At 49.2% G+C, this 15,948-nt stretch overlaps 1 protein-coding gene across 1 annotated transcript; it reads right to left on the bottom strand.

The window, feature by feature from the left end:
* Positions 1 to 5,106: 5,106 nt before the first annotated feature.
* On the bottom strand, positions 5,107 to 13,814 carry peli2 (pellino E3 ubiquitin protein ligase family member 2). Its single transcript, XM_029832623.1, has 7 exons — positions 13,692 to 13,814; positions 13,510 to 13,602; positions 10,517 to 10,646; positions 8,709 to 8,810; positions 8,176 to 8,373; positions 7,833 to 8,021; positions 5,107 to 7,755 (listed from the first exon to the last, which is right to left on the bottom strand). The coding sequence occupies exons 1-7, from the start codon at positions 13,703 to 13,705 to the stop codon at positions 7,177 to 7,179; spliced, it is 1,305 nt and encodes a 434-aa protein (XP_029688483.1). The 5' UTR covers positions 13,706 to 13,814; the 3' UTR covers positions 5,107 to 7,176.
* Positions 13,815 to 15,948: the final 2,134 nt, after the last annotated feature.

Below are 15,948 nucleotides of genomic sequence, written 5' to 3'. Positions count from 1 at the left end.
TTATAACATATAAACTCCCACAATCGTCATAGAGAAGGACGCGTGCTTGATTTGACTCATTGTCTATTAACACGATGCTTTAAATTGAGAAGAATAAAGAAAGTGGCACTTGTTCATTCTCTGTCAGAGCTTTAAAGAAGTGCTGTACTCACGTCCTTTCTGACTGTCTGAGGGAGCGTCTCCACCTTTTGTCTGCAGAGCCGCAAGCGGAGTTACTGGTTTCTGTATCTATGAACTGGAGCTGTGAAAACGAGCTGCATTTATCTTGTGGGCACACAAAAATGACTGAATTCGCTCCAAAGGAATTTCCCCCCAAATTTCTCACAACATATGGTCTTTTGCAGCTGAGATTTGGAAAACGTAAACCTCAACTGAATCGAGTAGTTCTGGAAGGCCTAATGAACTTGTATTCTTTCCTAAAATTAAAAAGAGATAAATAGATTTATTTTTTTACTCCCTAAACATTTTTTCCAGCTAGCAAACTTAATTGCAGCAATAAAAACACCAGATTATCCCCAAAATGTGATATATGCACCAATAAATGTCTCACAAGTGTCCACATTTCACAGGTTGAAGGGTGACTGTAATAAAGAAATTGCCCCATTGAACTGATAATAATCCCAGCCCAGCATAAATGAGTCTGATCCCTCGGTAAATTGAGCCCTTGGTGAGGTGGAGTGGTGTCAGCACCTAGCCAACTCTCGGATGGCTCTCTAATCCTCGCTTCCCTCTCACCACTACCCTCATCGTCTAATCAGTCTCCAACACACACAAAACGCTCACACCCATCCCATCCCATTCACTCACACACCCACACCCGAGTGCTCGCCCTTCCTCGCACTCGGGCTCAGCCGTCTCTCTGCTGTGATGTCACTGCTAATCCACGTTTGGTTATCCGCTGGGCCGCCATGCTGCCAGAGCGATGTGGTGGGGGAGGAAATGGAGTGAATTTGGGGGGCTGCAGGGTGGTGGTGGGGGGGGGGCGGTAATCAGTGCCCGTCATAAAGTCATCTCTTAAAAATCACCACTTCCATTTGGCCCCCACCATCAGCACCACAGAGAAAAAGCCCTAACGCAGCAGCGGCTAAATGTGCCGCCCGTTCCAGCTCTGATAGGGGAGATAAAACAGCATTCATACAGAGGACTCATTAGAGGGTCTGCTGGATTAAGCGCATCTTTCACCCTCTCCTCATCCCCCAGGAAATGCAAGGCGGTTTTTTTATTGACAGCCTGTCCAAACAGAGAATTGCCCACGTGGTCGAGGGCCCCGGTTCCATATGGCACCAGGCTATTAGCAAACATCAGTTGTCTGTAATAGCGGTGGTATTTAATGTATTATCTTTACAGATGCAATGTGAGGTGCATTATTTGTGTGTGTGCCAGCGTGCGTGATTAGAGACTTCTAATGTTCCAGCTCTGGGGATTTACAGCATGAGATAAGAAAGGGCATTAATGGTGAATTGTGATGGTCCAACAGAGCAAAACTGTTGTTTAAAATGTGCATATGTTTCCTCTGCTGAATCCTATTTGGCGCTAACAATCTGCATGTTGTCTCATCAGAGATCTGCTGCTGTGTCACGCGCGGCGCAGCCACGCACCAGCGCCTCGCAACACCACCGGGGCAAAATTCAATCTGCCCGATTTGGTGTATTTCCTCACTCGCAGCATATCTGTTTTAATCTCACCTTAAGCATCCTTGAAATGAGGTGTAATCCAGTTAAGCCCCTTTTTTGAATCTGCTTCGCAGCCGCGTCTCTTCCATTCATGGGCCCCGTAAACACGCCCGTCGAGGGGTCCCAGGGGCCAAAATCCACACAGAAAACACGGACGGACAAACTGTCGGCTCTGCAGAAGGTGTCGTTCCTTATCACTCAAAGCAGAAGCAAAAGCCTCTGATTTTACTTCATCAAACACACACTCGCCACCATTTTCCTGTAAAATGTAACGAGGCCTCGAACCAGGAAGCAAGTCTTCAGAGACTGTCCCGCTCTGTGATCCTGTTCTCATTACCAGGAGCCGGAGACTCAGACACACGTAATAATGGGGGCGCGCCGCTGTTCCTTTGTAACATGTGGCTTCCTAAATGATCCTAAATAAGATAGATGGCGAGGATAAGGCCAAATCATAATCGCCATTCTGCACAATGGAACATAATAGTCCGCAGAGAACAAGAGGGGGGGGGGGGGGGGGGGGGCCCGTTCCCCGTCGCCTGGAGCAGCGCACCTAGTTGAGAGCAATTAAAATGAGAGGATTCAATTTTGACAAACACCAGGAAGCGGAGATAAATCTTGTATCTCATTTTCCAGCAGAGGACGCTCCCTCGTGTCGGCGCTATCGTGTTTGTTGTGGTATTTTTAGGAAACAGCTGGCTCCTGACACGGTCGGTAATCCCAGTCATTTTGGGATGGAGGGGGGGTTGGACTGGGAGTCGGAGATGGTCCCGGACTGTGGTGCTGGCGAGGAGAGGAGAAGGCTTTTTGGGGGGGAGGATGGAGGCGTCTCTGCATGGTTTCCATGTGGAAGAAATCCACTTACTTGAACTGATAAAGATTTAATTAACACCAGACTCTGCAATTACCCCATAATTAAAGTCATTTGTCCCCTTGTTTGGGTGAGTCGGCGAGACGCCACATGTGCGCTGGTGAGAGGAGATGAGAGGGAGAGGCCACGGAGAGGAAGCCTCCTCTGGGCGAGCTCAGAACGCCTTCCGCCAGCACCTCCGTCTTAATGATGGGCGGCATCAGCTCAGGCCTGTTTATTTGCCTTTTATTACACAATTCATTTGTTATTCATTGAGAAAGCAAGAAGCCGAGTGTGTTGGGTACAAAGTATCATCAAGAGCCGCGTGAAATAGTAAATAGAGCTGATATAATCGTAATCCTCTCCAAACTGCACTGCGTACAGCCCCGGTTGCGTAATGGTACCCCTGCATCGCTTGCTGGAAAACTACAGCAGACAAATTACTGACGCTTGTCTCCCAAATTTCGGATCGTTGCAGGACCGGATCAAGCCGGCGTGCAGTGTTTGAACTTGGGTGCAGATGAAGACAGGGGCGTTCTGTCGGCAGCCATGTCTGCGAACAGGCGGAGACAGCAGTGGAGTCCAGCAGAAGAAGAAGCCCAACATGGCCGCCAAAGGCAGGGAGGCGAGCGTCTCCTGTGCTCTTCTGGGCCTGTGCTCGCTCCGAGTGCGCTTGCACGAGAGTTGGGGGGAGGCAGCACTATCTTCAATTGACAGACGATGATGTGCGTATAATTTGCCTCAGGTGCATGCTGGGTAATTGAGGTAAATACCACAGAGTTGAACTTGCCAGCTGAGGGGTCCTGCTGTTGGTTTGGCTGCAGCCACCTGTTGCATTTCCATGTCTGGGGGGCACAAACACATGAGGTAAAGGTAGCTAACGTTTAAAACCTTCACCGAGAATTAAAGATGATTGTTTAACATCACATATCTGACCTATTTAGTAGGGAAATATTCCCATGTAGGCCTGAATCAGATGCTCTGTTCTCTAAATTACTATTTATTTAAATATTATAGCTTCTAAAGCAAATCCAGTTTCATTTATTGTCAATTCAGAGTCGAGGGGTTCGGCGTAAATGCCACAAAGTCACTATTAGATTTGAAATCAAAGCCGTGTTTCACCTGCGTCGACTGCACGGGTCAATAAGCAGCTTTAGTATTTCCAGGAAAGGCTGATTTATTTGCTGCTACAGAAAGGCTGGCCAATGCGCTAATGAAGGCCCCGTTGATTCAGAGAGAAAGTTTTGGACAGGCTACAATCAGAACGAAAAAGTTTTTTTCTTGAAAAGAAAAAAAGAAAGGCTCGTGAAGTGTTAGAAGTTAATTAGTTCTTAAAAAGGTGACGCTGGCACCAGCACCAGCATAGCCCATGAACCTCACTCCTTCATCCAGAAAGCTGGTTTTTGGATGGGGGGGGGGGGGAATATTGTATCATTCCACATTATTTGCATAACCCTGCTCTGCTTAAGGCAGGAGAGCCACCAGAGTGATCTCAAAATTAGCATGCTGTCACCTTCAGTGTCTCTTCTGTCATTCAGAAAAACAGGCGAGTGTGCCGACATGTGAACCCATCTCACATCTACTGCAGAAATGTTAATTAGGAAGCGAGGCGTCCCACTGCTCCATTCCTCCGCAGACGCCTAACTGACATGTTATATATTTAAATCCCTTTCATGTGCCCTTATTATAGAGGAGATGGAGTCACATGTGAGTGATGGAAAATGTCCTCGTCATCATCATCATCACAATATTTGCACAGAAGAATCAAAGTGGATTTGTTTACCATATTTAGATACGACGCCGGGATTTAACTATTAAGCAAATTTAAGAGCACGTTAATTAGGAGAATGTGTGTGGTGGGGGAGGGGGACAAAGGAATGTGTAATGCTGAACGTTAATCGATGGGGGTCCAACTTTGTGCATGGTCTGTGTTTCTCTTTGGTGGCAGAAATGAACGTTTTCATGGATTTTCAGAGATGCGCCAGGCTGCTAATTTATTTAATTTCCATGCATATTTGCGATGCATAAACATGAAACCTTTTTCATAACAAACTGCTATTTCCTCTGTGTTCGTAGCAATTAGATGCGGCACAATCAGTGGATCTATGGACGCAATTGTTTAGGAAACAGTGCCCTCTTGCGGTAGCAGCTCAGAACTACACGCAATGATGACTAGACGGTCAGGGTTGAATAGTAATCAGTCATTTTCTGTGATAAACATTGAGATTGGAATGATAAGACACGCCATTAAATATCACACAAAATAGAATTCAAGAAAAATGTGTCCCTTATCTAAGAAAATAGTTGAAAATTGTGTATAATGGAGCTGGAGCACTATAAGGAGCGAGATAGCGGAGAAGTGATGACACCGAGGAATGATGAAACCCGCATGTAAGCGTGATTAAACACTTCTATGTCGTCCTCAAGCAGCTCACACACGCAGAGTTCAAAGCAGCAAAAAGGGGAGCAACAACTCCTTATCAGCTGCGTGTACCTTTAAAAATGACGTCACTTTCTTATCTGCGAGAACAAAAACTTCTGACAAGCGTGAACGGAGGCCAAGAATCACACCAGCGACTCTGGAGGTATTTTTTAAAAAATAGTTTATTCATTACAAAGGAGGCATCAGGAGCATCAGTGCGTTCTATGGCTTGTGTGCAGTTGAGTTCCTGCTGGGAGACAAAAATCCTAGAACAAGCCCTGGGGTGAGCTGAGGGCCCCACCCATGTTTACTGAGGAGGAATGTTTGACGCAGCTACTCCACAGCTGCTACAGGAACACGGTGTTGAGCAGTAAACAGTGTTTCCAGCTGAAAGTGTTGGAAAGGAATGCTACTGCACATTCTGCAGCTTAGTACTCGACCCTGTTTGGAAGTTAAATAGGATCTTTTTTCTTTAAATACCAAAGAAATCCTGTGGTTGGAGTGAAGAATAATGCCATTGATGCCGTTAGGTATTAATAGTTGTTTGTCTTTGGAGGTGATCAACAACAAGAAGATCACAGCTTTTCTAACTTTCATGGGGCCTGGCCTCTAATTGTGCTCCTCCGACAAACTTTTACACCTACAACAGAAACACTACGCCTGATAACTTTATTTTCAGTGCTCAATATCAACGCTGGATAAATTAGTAGCATCGTTGATGCCGGAGTACACGTGGGCACAGTCTGCAGATCCTCGCAGAAGGAAGAAGAAGGGGGAAAAAGCTCATTCGTCTCAGGTTCTTTAGTTCCGATTCATCTGCTGCATCGCTACAACACCGCTTGTGCACAATAGAGACGGAAATTTGGCACGGTGTGCGTTAATGTCTTTATTCCCGTCGAGCCTTTTGGCTTCGCGTGAAACTCGGGGCTGACAACATTCCAGCGCAGCGGCGGTTTGGGTCCAGGATTGTTTAGAGGAACCCTTTGGATCAGATCAGAGCGGTCTGTCACGTCTTGCATGTGGAGGGAGAAACACCCCTCCTTATATTTGGTATAATCTGTGGATGCTGCTGGTCTGACAGCGTACAAATCACTGGATCGCGCCCAGCGTGGGATAAAGCTAAAAACAGTGCAGACGGAACACGGTGCAATTGTGTCGGGCAGGGGCTCGTTTAGCTCACAAGCTAGCTGGGGAGAACGTGGAGTGTGGCAGAGGTGGGTAATGAGAAAAGCACCACAGATGATGGATTTCAGTGCCCTGGGAGGTCAGATTAGTTCCTGCCTGCTCTGTGGTGGTGGTTTAGGTTCAGGGCGAGATCAGAGTTCCAGGATCGGGAGTAAAATGATGCGGGGCATTTGAAACAAAGCCCTCGGGCACCCACGCAGTCCAACCCACACGCACACAATGATACATGCATGCACACTCTCAAAATGTTCTCAGGCATGTTACTTATGCAGGAGAAAAAAAATATATTAACATTTGCATTAGAAAACAGAACATGGGCCTCAGTGTAGCAAAATAGCTCTAGAATCTGTGTGGGTCGTCATTAGCATATGTTTCAATCTGGAAACTCTCCCTTTTCCTTCAACAAAATACCTTTTTCTCATCTATGAAAAATATTCCCACAGTTTTGACGGGATTTGAGGCACTGGATCGTATATCGACACGAAAAATCTTCCACCCTCCTCCACAAAGTTTGTTCAGCAAATGGAAGCCAAATCCAGAGAGCCATTAAAAGGTCCAGCGCCCACACGGCAACACAGGAGAGCAGAACTGTGCGGAAGTTCCTCCCAAGTTTCCTCGCAGCCAACAGTCCAGCTGTCTGACTCTGAAAGAAATGTCACCAGTAAAACCATAAACCTCCCCGAGCTAAAAGTGGAGGCGCTTCCTTTCTTCTATAAACTTATTTCTGAAGCTCTTTGCTGCCGTTGCAGCTGAACCAGCCCAGAGGTGGAGGCCCCGTGTCAGGTGTGTGGCAGTGGAAGGACAGCTGAAGGTCTTTTATAGCGGAGGAGCCAGGCACCGGTGGTCGTGTGTGCTCGCCGTCTGTGGTCCCGTGGCGACCGTTGGAACGGCCACCCGGAGTCCTGAACAATCTGGAATGGCGCTCTGAAAACCAGAACTTTAAGAGACGTCTTCCCCCGGCTGGCGCAAAAGAAAGCACGTTAATTGCGAGTTTCACAGCGTGTTGGCGCTCCTGGCTAATCCCCTCTGCCGGGGCAGAACCCTCCGGCTCAGTCCACCGGGCCCTGGAAGATTAGCTTAGCGCAGCCCTGAGTGAGGCTGAGCTGGGTAGCGCAGAAGGGGCAGGCGGAGTGGAAGGCGTGGGTGCCGTGCGGCAGAGGTATCTCCGACCAGTACTTCACAGACTTCTCCGAACACACGTGTCCGCACGGCACGAAGGCGTGCGTGGGCGCCCCCGTGTCCACGTAGAAGGCGGCCTCGCAGCCCAGCCAGAGCGGCACGTAGGGCCCCACCATCCGGCACATGGGACACTCCCGCTGGGCGTTGGGCTCCTGCTCGGAGCGGTTGCCCCAGTTGTGATAGCCGTGCACGTGGCCGCAGGCCAGGTACACCCAGGGCTGCTTGTCCTGCAGCGAGGAGAGGGCGCGGCTGCGCTGCATGCTGGGGAAGGCCAGCGTGTTGAGGCCCACGGGGCACTGGGGTCGCGCCGCGTTGATCTCCTGCCTGAGGGCTTCCAGGTGCTTCTGGGTGGGGGTGTGGAAGAGGCCCTCGGTGGTGCGCCACAGCAGAGTGGCTCCGCAGAGATCCACCAGGGAGCCGTCCTGCAGGATGTTACTCTCGTTCTCCACCTGCGGGCAGAAGAGGATTACGGTCCACGAGAGAGGCCGAGCCAGGTGAACACGAGCGCGTGCCCGGGGCCACTGACCAGCTTTCCGGGGGTCTGTGCCGAGCGCGTCTCCCTCAGCGTGTAGACGTCCCCGCACACAGAGATCTCCCTCCAGACGCCAGGCTTCGACTCCTCCGTAAATCCGCCCCTGGGGTGCATCACCAGCACCCCGTTGGTTGTCAGTCCGTCCATGTGGCCGTCGGGGTTCTTCCACTTGGCAGCTTTTTCCTGAGAGCAGAACAAAAGCCAGATTTTACCTCCTTTCTCTGGTGGAATCTGATGGATTTAAAAAAGGCGCCGCGTCGACAGCCAGCCTCTGGTTGAGACAGCGGCGTAAATGGAGGTGCCATGAATCAATCGCAGCGCTCTGAACAGCAATTACCCCGAGGAAGATGTTTTTGGAAGAATCGAACCCAGCTGCGTAGATGCGAGCGGTGTAGGGGGGGCCGCGCTCGCACACCACCCGACAGGCGAAGCGGGAGATGGTGCTCTGCGTAATGGGGGTCTCCTCTCCCTCCTGACCCCCCGCGACTGTGTCAGTCACCACGAAGTCTATGGGACTCTCAGTGGAGCGGCCGATCTGCAAAACAATGTGGCATTAATTAGTTATCCTCTCTGGTTTCTGCTGACCTTTTTCCAGCAGCCATTTCCCAGTTTGCGGCGCTAAAACCAAGAAGAATATTGTTTTATCAGCACATCTCTGAAACTCTAGTTCTTCTTTTGATGATAAATCACAGTCGGGGTGACACCTCGCTCGAAGCATGCCCATCTCATCTCTTTCCGTTTAAAGGATATCGCGATTTAGTTAATTAGCACAGTCCTCAGAGACGCGGTCGCAGCGCAGGACTCCTCGTCCATTTTAAAGCAGCAGGAAGTGGTCTGATGAAAGGACAGCGAGGCTGAAGGAGCCGTTACCTGGAACATGTCGGTGTCTTTGTCGTGGCTGTACTCCACCACCACCGTGTGGTTCCTGGACAGAGTGTAGGAGATGCTGTGTTGGCCTTTACAGTTCACAACCTGGAACACAAGGAACAGCTGGTTGGGGAGGGCGCTGCACGGAACGCCACAGGACATCTTGTGATGCGAGACACGTGATAGGGAGCGGCGTCAAATGCTGGCGAGGACTTAAGCGTTATTGTTGCTTCTGTGGCCATGTGACTGGGGCAGGGTTTTCGAATGTGCGCCGCCATTGAATCAGGAATATATCTGTAACGTGAGAGCGAGAAGCTGCGTGGCAGGAAATTCCAGCAAGAACCAAACTGTGAAGTGGCACTCGGGTGCCAGTGGCCATAAACTGGCCCCAGTTAACAGCTCTGTGTGGGGCAGAGCGCCTGTCCACACTTTACACCCTCCTCTAATCTCCCTATTCCATTTCCAAAACAACCCACACCCAGCCTCCCCACTTTGTCACGTGCGGGGGGGGGGGGGGGGGGGGGGGGGGGGGGGGGGGTACAGACAGGGGAAAAGAGAAAGTGGGTCAGAATCGGCGCGCTGCTGTCACCTCCGAGACAGACGGGGACAAATGTCATCATCGCGTGCAGCGGTTTCCCGTCCCGCCGCAAACAAATGGTGGCGCCACCTGTTTAGAGGTGCAGCAGAGGAGCATATATGCTTAAAATGTGGCAACGCCCGTTCTTTCGATTCCAGGAGGGGGGGAAATACGGAGGAGGGGGGCCAGGATTTAAACAGGAGGCTGGCGCTGGCACGGTGGGAGTTCCTCCTGTCTGTCAACGCCAGAGCGCGCCGACACGTGAGCGCTCCGTCTCTGAGCTGCAGGGTGTTCTCACTTCATTCACATGACACCGTTACACAGCCACGCTGGATTATGCGGGGGGGGGGGGGGGGGGGGGGGGGGGATATTATTAACACGGCAGGCCAAAGAAAGCTCTCCTAAATTTAACCTCACCACACAGATGGTCCCAAAGGAGCGGGCTGTCTTTGACCCGGCGCGGAGCTGCTGGGGGCGCCGGGGTCAGACAACTGCAGCCACTTCCTCCCCGGCTCGAGACCCTAATCCCAGGCTCTGTAGCACAGTGGCAGCACGGAAGGATGAGAGGGGGGGGCGGTGCACAGCAGCTCCCATCTCAGGAACAGCCCGTGCATATTTTATATTCTGCTCGGCTGATCTGAGCGCTGAAAACATGCAATGCACCAAAGGCTGCAGCTGGTTCTTTTCAACCCATTAATGTCCCTTTATGCCCAATTACTAATTGTTTCATCTTAAAAATATCCCAAACATGCACCGCGCTTTCAAAAAAAATGGGCTGGCAAATGGAACCAGGGTAGAAACTGAAATTATGCTTCAAAGTTTTCTTTGCAAGTCACGATTGCAGCATTTTGCAACACAAGCCGGAGGTGTTGAGAAACGGGGACCTGCAGCTCAAACTGGGGGGGAGTGAAGAAACACACGACTGAACAGAACTCCCGTTCTAGAGGGAAAGCCTTTCAGGGGGAGGGGGGGGGGGGGTCGCGTTCCACGAGGCCAAAGTAACCTAAAGCAGAGCCTGTTTCCACTGATCTTAACTCCAAACACGCGTGCAGAGAAGCGGAGGTAAGCAGCTTCCCTGGGAACTGAAGCAGGAATGCAGAAGGACGTGTTAGACTTGACAGAGCAGTTTCTCTCTCATACTCCATTACTGACTTCTCTCAAGTTCAACTCCCCTGTTCCGGGAACTATTTACATCTTCATTAAAGTCAATATCAAAGGTTGAGGTGTGCGGTACCTTGCTGGCCTGCGGCGTGTTGATGATGTGCACAGTGCTCGGCTTAACGCCGTTGGCTTTGGTCCTCCTGTACAGCGCAAATCTGCTTTTCCGTCTACCCCGATCTCCATTGGGCAGGGAGCCATTGTACCTGTTACAGAGGGGGGGGGGGGGAGGACGGGACAGGAAATCCCCGGTTAATTTCTGGTTGGTTGGAAAACACGACACGGCTATTCTTGTAGCTAACAGGATTTAGACTCAATTCTTCACTTCAAGCAAACGTCAACGACAAACGTTAAAAATACGCTTAACCCTGCGTGACATCACAGGAAGTCTGGCGCTTGCAACAGTCTCCCGTTGGACACCTGGAGACGTGCGCGCCCTCTTAGTCCTACCCACTATATGGAACCCACGGCTGGGACACACACCCGTCCAGGACACACACCTTCTGTCACACGCAGTGTACACAAAAGTAATTCCACACCATGGAGGTGTCACTACTCACCGGCTCAGGTTCCACCACCCTACACCACCCTACCGTACACAATCCGACAAGCCCCCCCGCTGTTGCTACATTAGCTACAAGGGTCTCTTTCTGCCTCTCGCTACCTCTTTCCAAAGCTGGTCCACCTGTCTTCGGACTCCATGCGGTTGTCCAAGAATGGAAACACATGGTCTCGGTCAGAGGATCGGCCCCCCACGGAGAAGAGATGGCTAACACTCAACACAGCTACAGCTCAGACACCAGGAAGGAGACGAACTCATATCTAGGTAAAACTGGCGTTATCATTCCAAGATAGTAAAAACCCGTCTCTTAAAGAGCTGCTTCGGGCTCAATCTAAATATCGTGTCATCTGGGAACCAGACAGGCGTTTAAAGTGGCGTCCAACTGACTGCAGCCACTTTCTGTTTGGCCTGTGCCCAGCAGGCAGTGGATTTATTTTCAAATGCCCAGGAAGCATGGATTAGGACACGCTAGCAGATCACCTATCTATCCTCTAGGGTCCCACTAAGGAGCTCTCAGCACCTCCTGCCTCTGACGCCATCAGGAAAAGCGAGTGTTTACCTCGGAGGGGGAAATACGGCGGGCTGTTGGCACGTTATCAGCAGAGGTTAGAGTGCATGAGATGCAGTCAGTGGCAGAACTTATCCAATTCTTCTTTTCTGTGATGACTTGTCGTCAGAAACAGGACTTATGTGTGACTGATACACCTTTTAGGGAGCAGCTCTTTGGAGGGAAGTGTTCTAAGTGAAATAAATAGGCCCAGTCTCCCAGCCACAATGGACAGAGGGGGCTGAGAAGAAGCAAAGTCTGGGCCCTGATCAATCCATCCTTTCATTTCTAAGACACCCCCTGAACTCCCCCCCCCCCCCCCCCTGACTAACACCACACCAGTCAGCCCAGGCAGAGATGGAAGGCACTCATCCAAGTAATAAAAGCTACCACGGTCATGGCAACAGACCGCTGGGGGAACTGCTGCAGCTCAAACAAGCTTTGTTCCGTGCCGTCAGCTATCTCGCCTCCCATCAGTTTTATCAATGGGATGTGATGTCACAGTCGCGGCTACGCCACCCGTCACATCTGATTTCAAATATGAGCGTTCGCGTCAGGGAAGAGGACAAAAGCATCGGCTTCAAACGTGCCACATGCTCACCCCGGGGTAATAAGCAGTCAGCATTTTCCCTGCCTTATAATAAAGCGTGTGGCTGCGGGGGGGTGGGTGGAGGGCAAAACTCCGCTCTGTCATTCGCTGCGAGGACACTCATTTAAAGTGCTGCAAACAAAAAGCCACCCTACGTGCACAAATCTGAGTTGCAGATTTTAGTTCCCGGCTTCGCTGACTGCTGACGCGGCAGTTTTGCCCGGCCAGAATGTATAAATACCGACAATATTGTTGAGAAAGATAACAGCGGCGATGTTTCATTTGGAAAAAGGTCGCGACACGATCGGAGATAAGCTGTATAAACTGTATAAAACAAAAGCGGTGACCGCTGACTCAGATCCATCCGCTTTCCTCTCTGAATGAGTGATATTTAGACTATAAAAAGGACCCCTGTGTCAACAATCGAGCCAGTTTGTACTCAGGGTTCAATTGTACACTTTCTGTATTAAGCAGTGCAATAAATGGGCCCAGTGTCTCAGCTACAATGGACAAAGGAAACTGAGAAGAGTCTTACATCAGCAGTTCACAGCTGGGTACTGTCTGAAGTTTTGCAATAATACTTACTTTAAGTACTTTCCCTGATTAACCTTGAGAAGGAACTTCTTGGATATAGAAATTTCTGTAACAACAATCATGGTAAAACCTTTAAAAGTGCACGTTGGCTGAGAATGCATCCAGCAATTCCTGTAAATTCTTCAGCAAAATGTTTTGCATCTAAAAGTGGACAATTGGACATCAGCTTCTTTCAGAAGCTTCTATTTCGGTGGTGGAGCAGCATTTGAAGCAACATCTAAAGCCCCATCAATGAGCAGACTTGTGGAGTCACAGCACCAGCCGTGATCTGAGGGATGGTTTCTAATCTTCTGCACGGTCGAGTGTTGTAATTGTGGATTGTTGCGGGCTGAAATACAGACAGCACTGAAAATAGGAAGGAGCCGTTGGACTGGGGGAGGGGACCATCGACACTTCCGAATTCCTCGCACCCAGTGGATCCAACTTTAAGGTAAGAGGGAGCGCCCCGATCACCCTTGCCGAGCGTGGGATCCATCTTTCCTCTGCCCCTTTCACAGACAACCAGCAGTGGCCTCTTCTCTTCCCCCCCCCCCCCCCCCCCCCCCCCCCCCCTTCACAACATGACCTAAATGTAACATTAAGGGTGGCGCTCGTGTCCGATTAAGGGAGCAACCGATGATTAACTGGTTCCGGTTGCTAGTTGAAAAGTTCATATCGCGGTTTTAAGCCGTCGTTCCGACGCTGGCGAGTCCCCTGTGGCGAAACTCGGAAGAGATTACCGACGTAAGCCTTCCGCTCAAGTAAAGGAAAATAAAGGTGTACCAAAGCTGAACTTACCCCAACACGACCAGCTCCCCGTATTTCACCGGGTCTTTGGACGGGGCACAGTGTTCCTCTTGGCTCGAAGAAAACATGAGGCTTCTGGGTTCGCTGTATCGTTACAACAGCAACTCAATTTCCTCCGGGTACTCCGTTTAATAAAGGTGTAGAAACAACTCAGGCTCTCATTTTAAACTCACTCGTCTAGCGGCATACCCCTGCGCGCCTTTTGCAGACTCGGTAACCTGTAAATAAAGTGAACGCTTAACTTCTTTGCTGTAACATAGCACTAAGTTGGCGGCTGAATCCGCTCTGAAGCAGATACAAAAACAGCGAGGAGCAGGGCCGGAATGTACCATTCCTCTGTTTCCTTTGGGGGTGCGGAGGTAAACATTTTTAAATTTTAAAGGCAGATTTGGAAAAGACTATTCCTTCATATATATACAAATCAGATTTTATTTTACGGAAGGTAACATATGATGATTGATTGGGTGTGGCGTAAATTCAGAGATTATTATTCGTGCGGGAAAGGGACGCCATTTTCCCCACCTCGTGCTGTCAGTGGATCGCTCCCTGTGTTATGTAAACAAAGAGTACAATCTGGGAATTCTTAAAGGGATCATACTTTGGTTCATGTGTGTTAAGTTTCTAGTTCACACACGTAACAAGATAAAGTTATGTGCACTCGTTTGGGTTCCAGTAGTTTTAACCTCTAAACCGTGTGCAATGATGTTTGCACATCAAGATATGGGAGTGATTAGACTACAAAGTAACCAAGAATCTGTGGTTCTCAGTTTCTTTATATTGTTATATTTCCATCATTCCACTAACACCCAAGTTAAATCACATTCTTTGTTTCTGTCTATCCATATAGTCCACTTTAAGCAAATATATACTCATTATTCCACTTTTCCTTGACCACTAACACCCCTCCCAGCATCACATATGACCCTCACAGCTTTCTGATGAATGTGCCACTTCTCCCCCTTTGTCTGGTAGCCCCATCAGCATTTTACTGCCTCTGTCTTGTTTTCACAAAAATCTCCACGACTGGAGACACCCTCACCTCTGTGGGCCCTCTCAGTGATCCCGCGGCCTCTGCAATTACGCCCCTCTATTTGAACTGGTGTTCAGTTTCAAAGCGCAATAACACTTGATGTGAAAACAAGGAGTTGTACGGGGTCAGAGGATCTTTGAATGTAGTCCACTCCTCACACCAACTTGAACATTTTATCCAATTGAAATGCACTGAAATCGAGATGAAGGCATTGGTTCAGTTTTAGCTGCATTTACATTGACATTTAAGATGGTGTGTGTGTGTGTGTGTGTGTGTGTGTGTGTGTGTGTGTGTGTGTGTGTGTGTGTGTGTGTGTGTGTGTGTGTGTGTGTGAAGCTTTAGGTTTCTAACTACAGATTGAAAAGCTTCTCTTAGAGCTGCAATAATGTTTACTGCCCTTTTGTGTCACTGTCTCCTTCACGGTGCTTGGTATTGTCTGTGCTAAGGGGCACCACCGTCTTTTCTGTCTGTCTGACTCATGCTCCAGCTTGTGCTCGCGCACACGCGCACACACACAGACACACAGACACACAGTAGACTTTGGGGATCAAAGGCCCACTAGCACATACCACACTGATGGAGAGCAGATGCTCACATAGTTAAAGTGCAAATCTAAGTTTGGGAGGAGGAGTTGGATATTTCCAGGCAAGAACCATGCAAAGCAGAGGACTAGTGATGAATCACACTGTCACCATTGTGAGCAATGATGACATAAGTCAAAGTACTGGTTGATCTCCCCCTGAGTCAGCAGCATGTACACTAAATATGCACCAGATCAAGTTTCATGAGTCACATTTCTTTCATGATCAATGATCAGAGTGAAATGTAACAAGCTACTTGTTTATTCAAGGACTCCAACCTGCTCTCTGAGGTTTGAGTTTTACAGCAAACTGTGTATAAATGATGCAAAAGCCAATGACGTGTTTTAGAGATGCAGAGGCCCCTGCTGCATCGCGGGGTTTCCATGTAGAGACCAGATCTCCAATCAGCTGACTACAGCATGACAGCTTGGAAGAATTAAAAGAATGTGCTGATCCCATGTTGACCCCCGCCCCCCTCCAGCACACACAACAGTGCTCTTGTTCAAAAGGCCTTTTTAACATTCAAATAACGACAGCAAGTGCCATCTGCAGAACCCTCAAGTTCAGACGTGTATTTATTGCTCAAATCTGAATATTACAAAAGCACAGGAGGGAACTTTCTGCACCCATCTCAGCCAGCGTGAATTTTATATTCGGGGCATCTGCTGCTGGAACAGATATTGTGAAAAAATAAAAAAAATAATAAAAAACAACACAGAAATTTTATGTACTACACAAAATACCACCGCAAAAAACCTGGACGCGGCTCAAAAGTTTTATATTTGAGGCTGGAAGTTGTCAGTTTCATGAGGGTCATTA

The sequence above is a fragment of the Takifugu rubripes genome, chromosome 2, assembly GCF_901000725.2.
Source record: "Takifugu rubripes chromosome 2, fTakRub1.2, whole genome shotgun sequence".
Lineage (NCBI taxonomy): Eukaryota > Metazoa > Chordata > Actinopteri > Tetraodontiformes > Tetraodontidae > Takifugu > Takifugu rubripes.
This window is presented reverse-complemented; position numbering and strand designations above follow the sequence as displayed.

Bases quoted from the DNA above. Each gene is read 5' to 3' on its own strand.
- peli2 (XM_029832623.1), bottom strand. The intron at 8,811-10,516 runs GTACCGCACACC...CTTGTGTTCCAG, and splicing joins ACACGCCGCAGGCCAGCAAG to GTTGTGAACTGTAAAGGCCA. The intron at 7,756-7,832 runs GTCAGTGGCCCC...TTCTGCCCGCAG, and splicing joins CACAGACCCCCGGAAAGCTG to GTGGAGAACGAGAGTAACAT.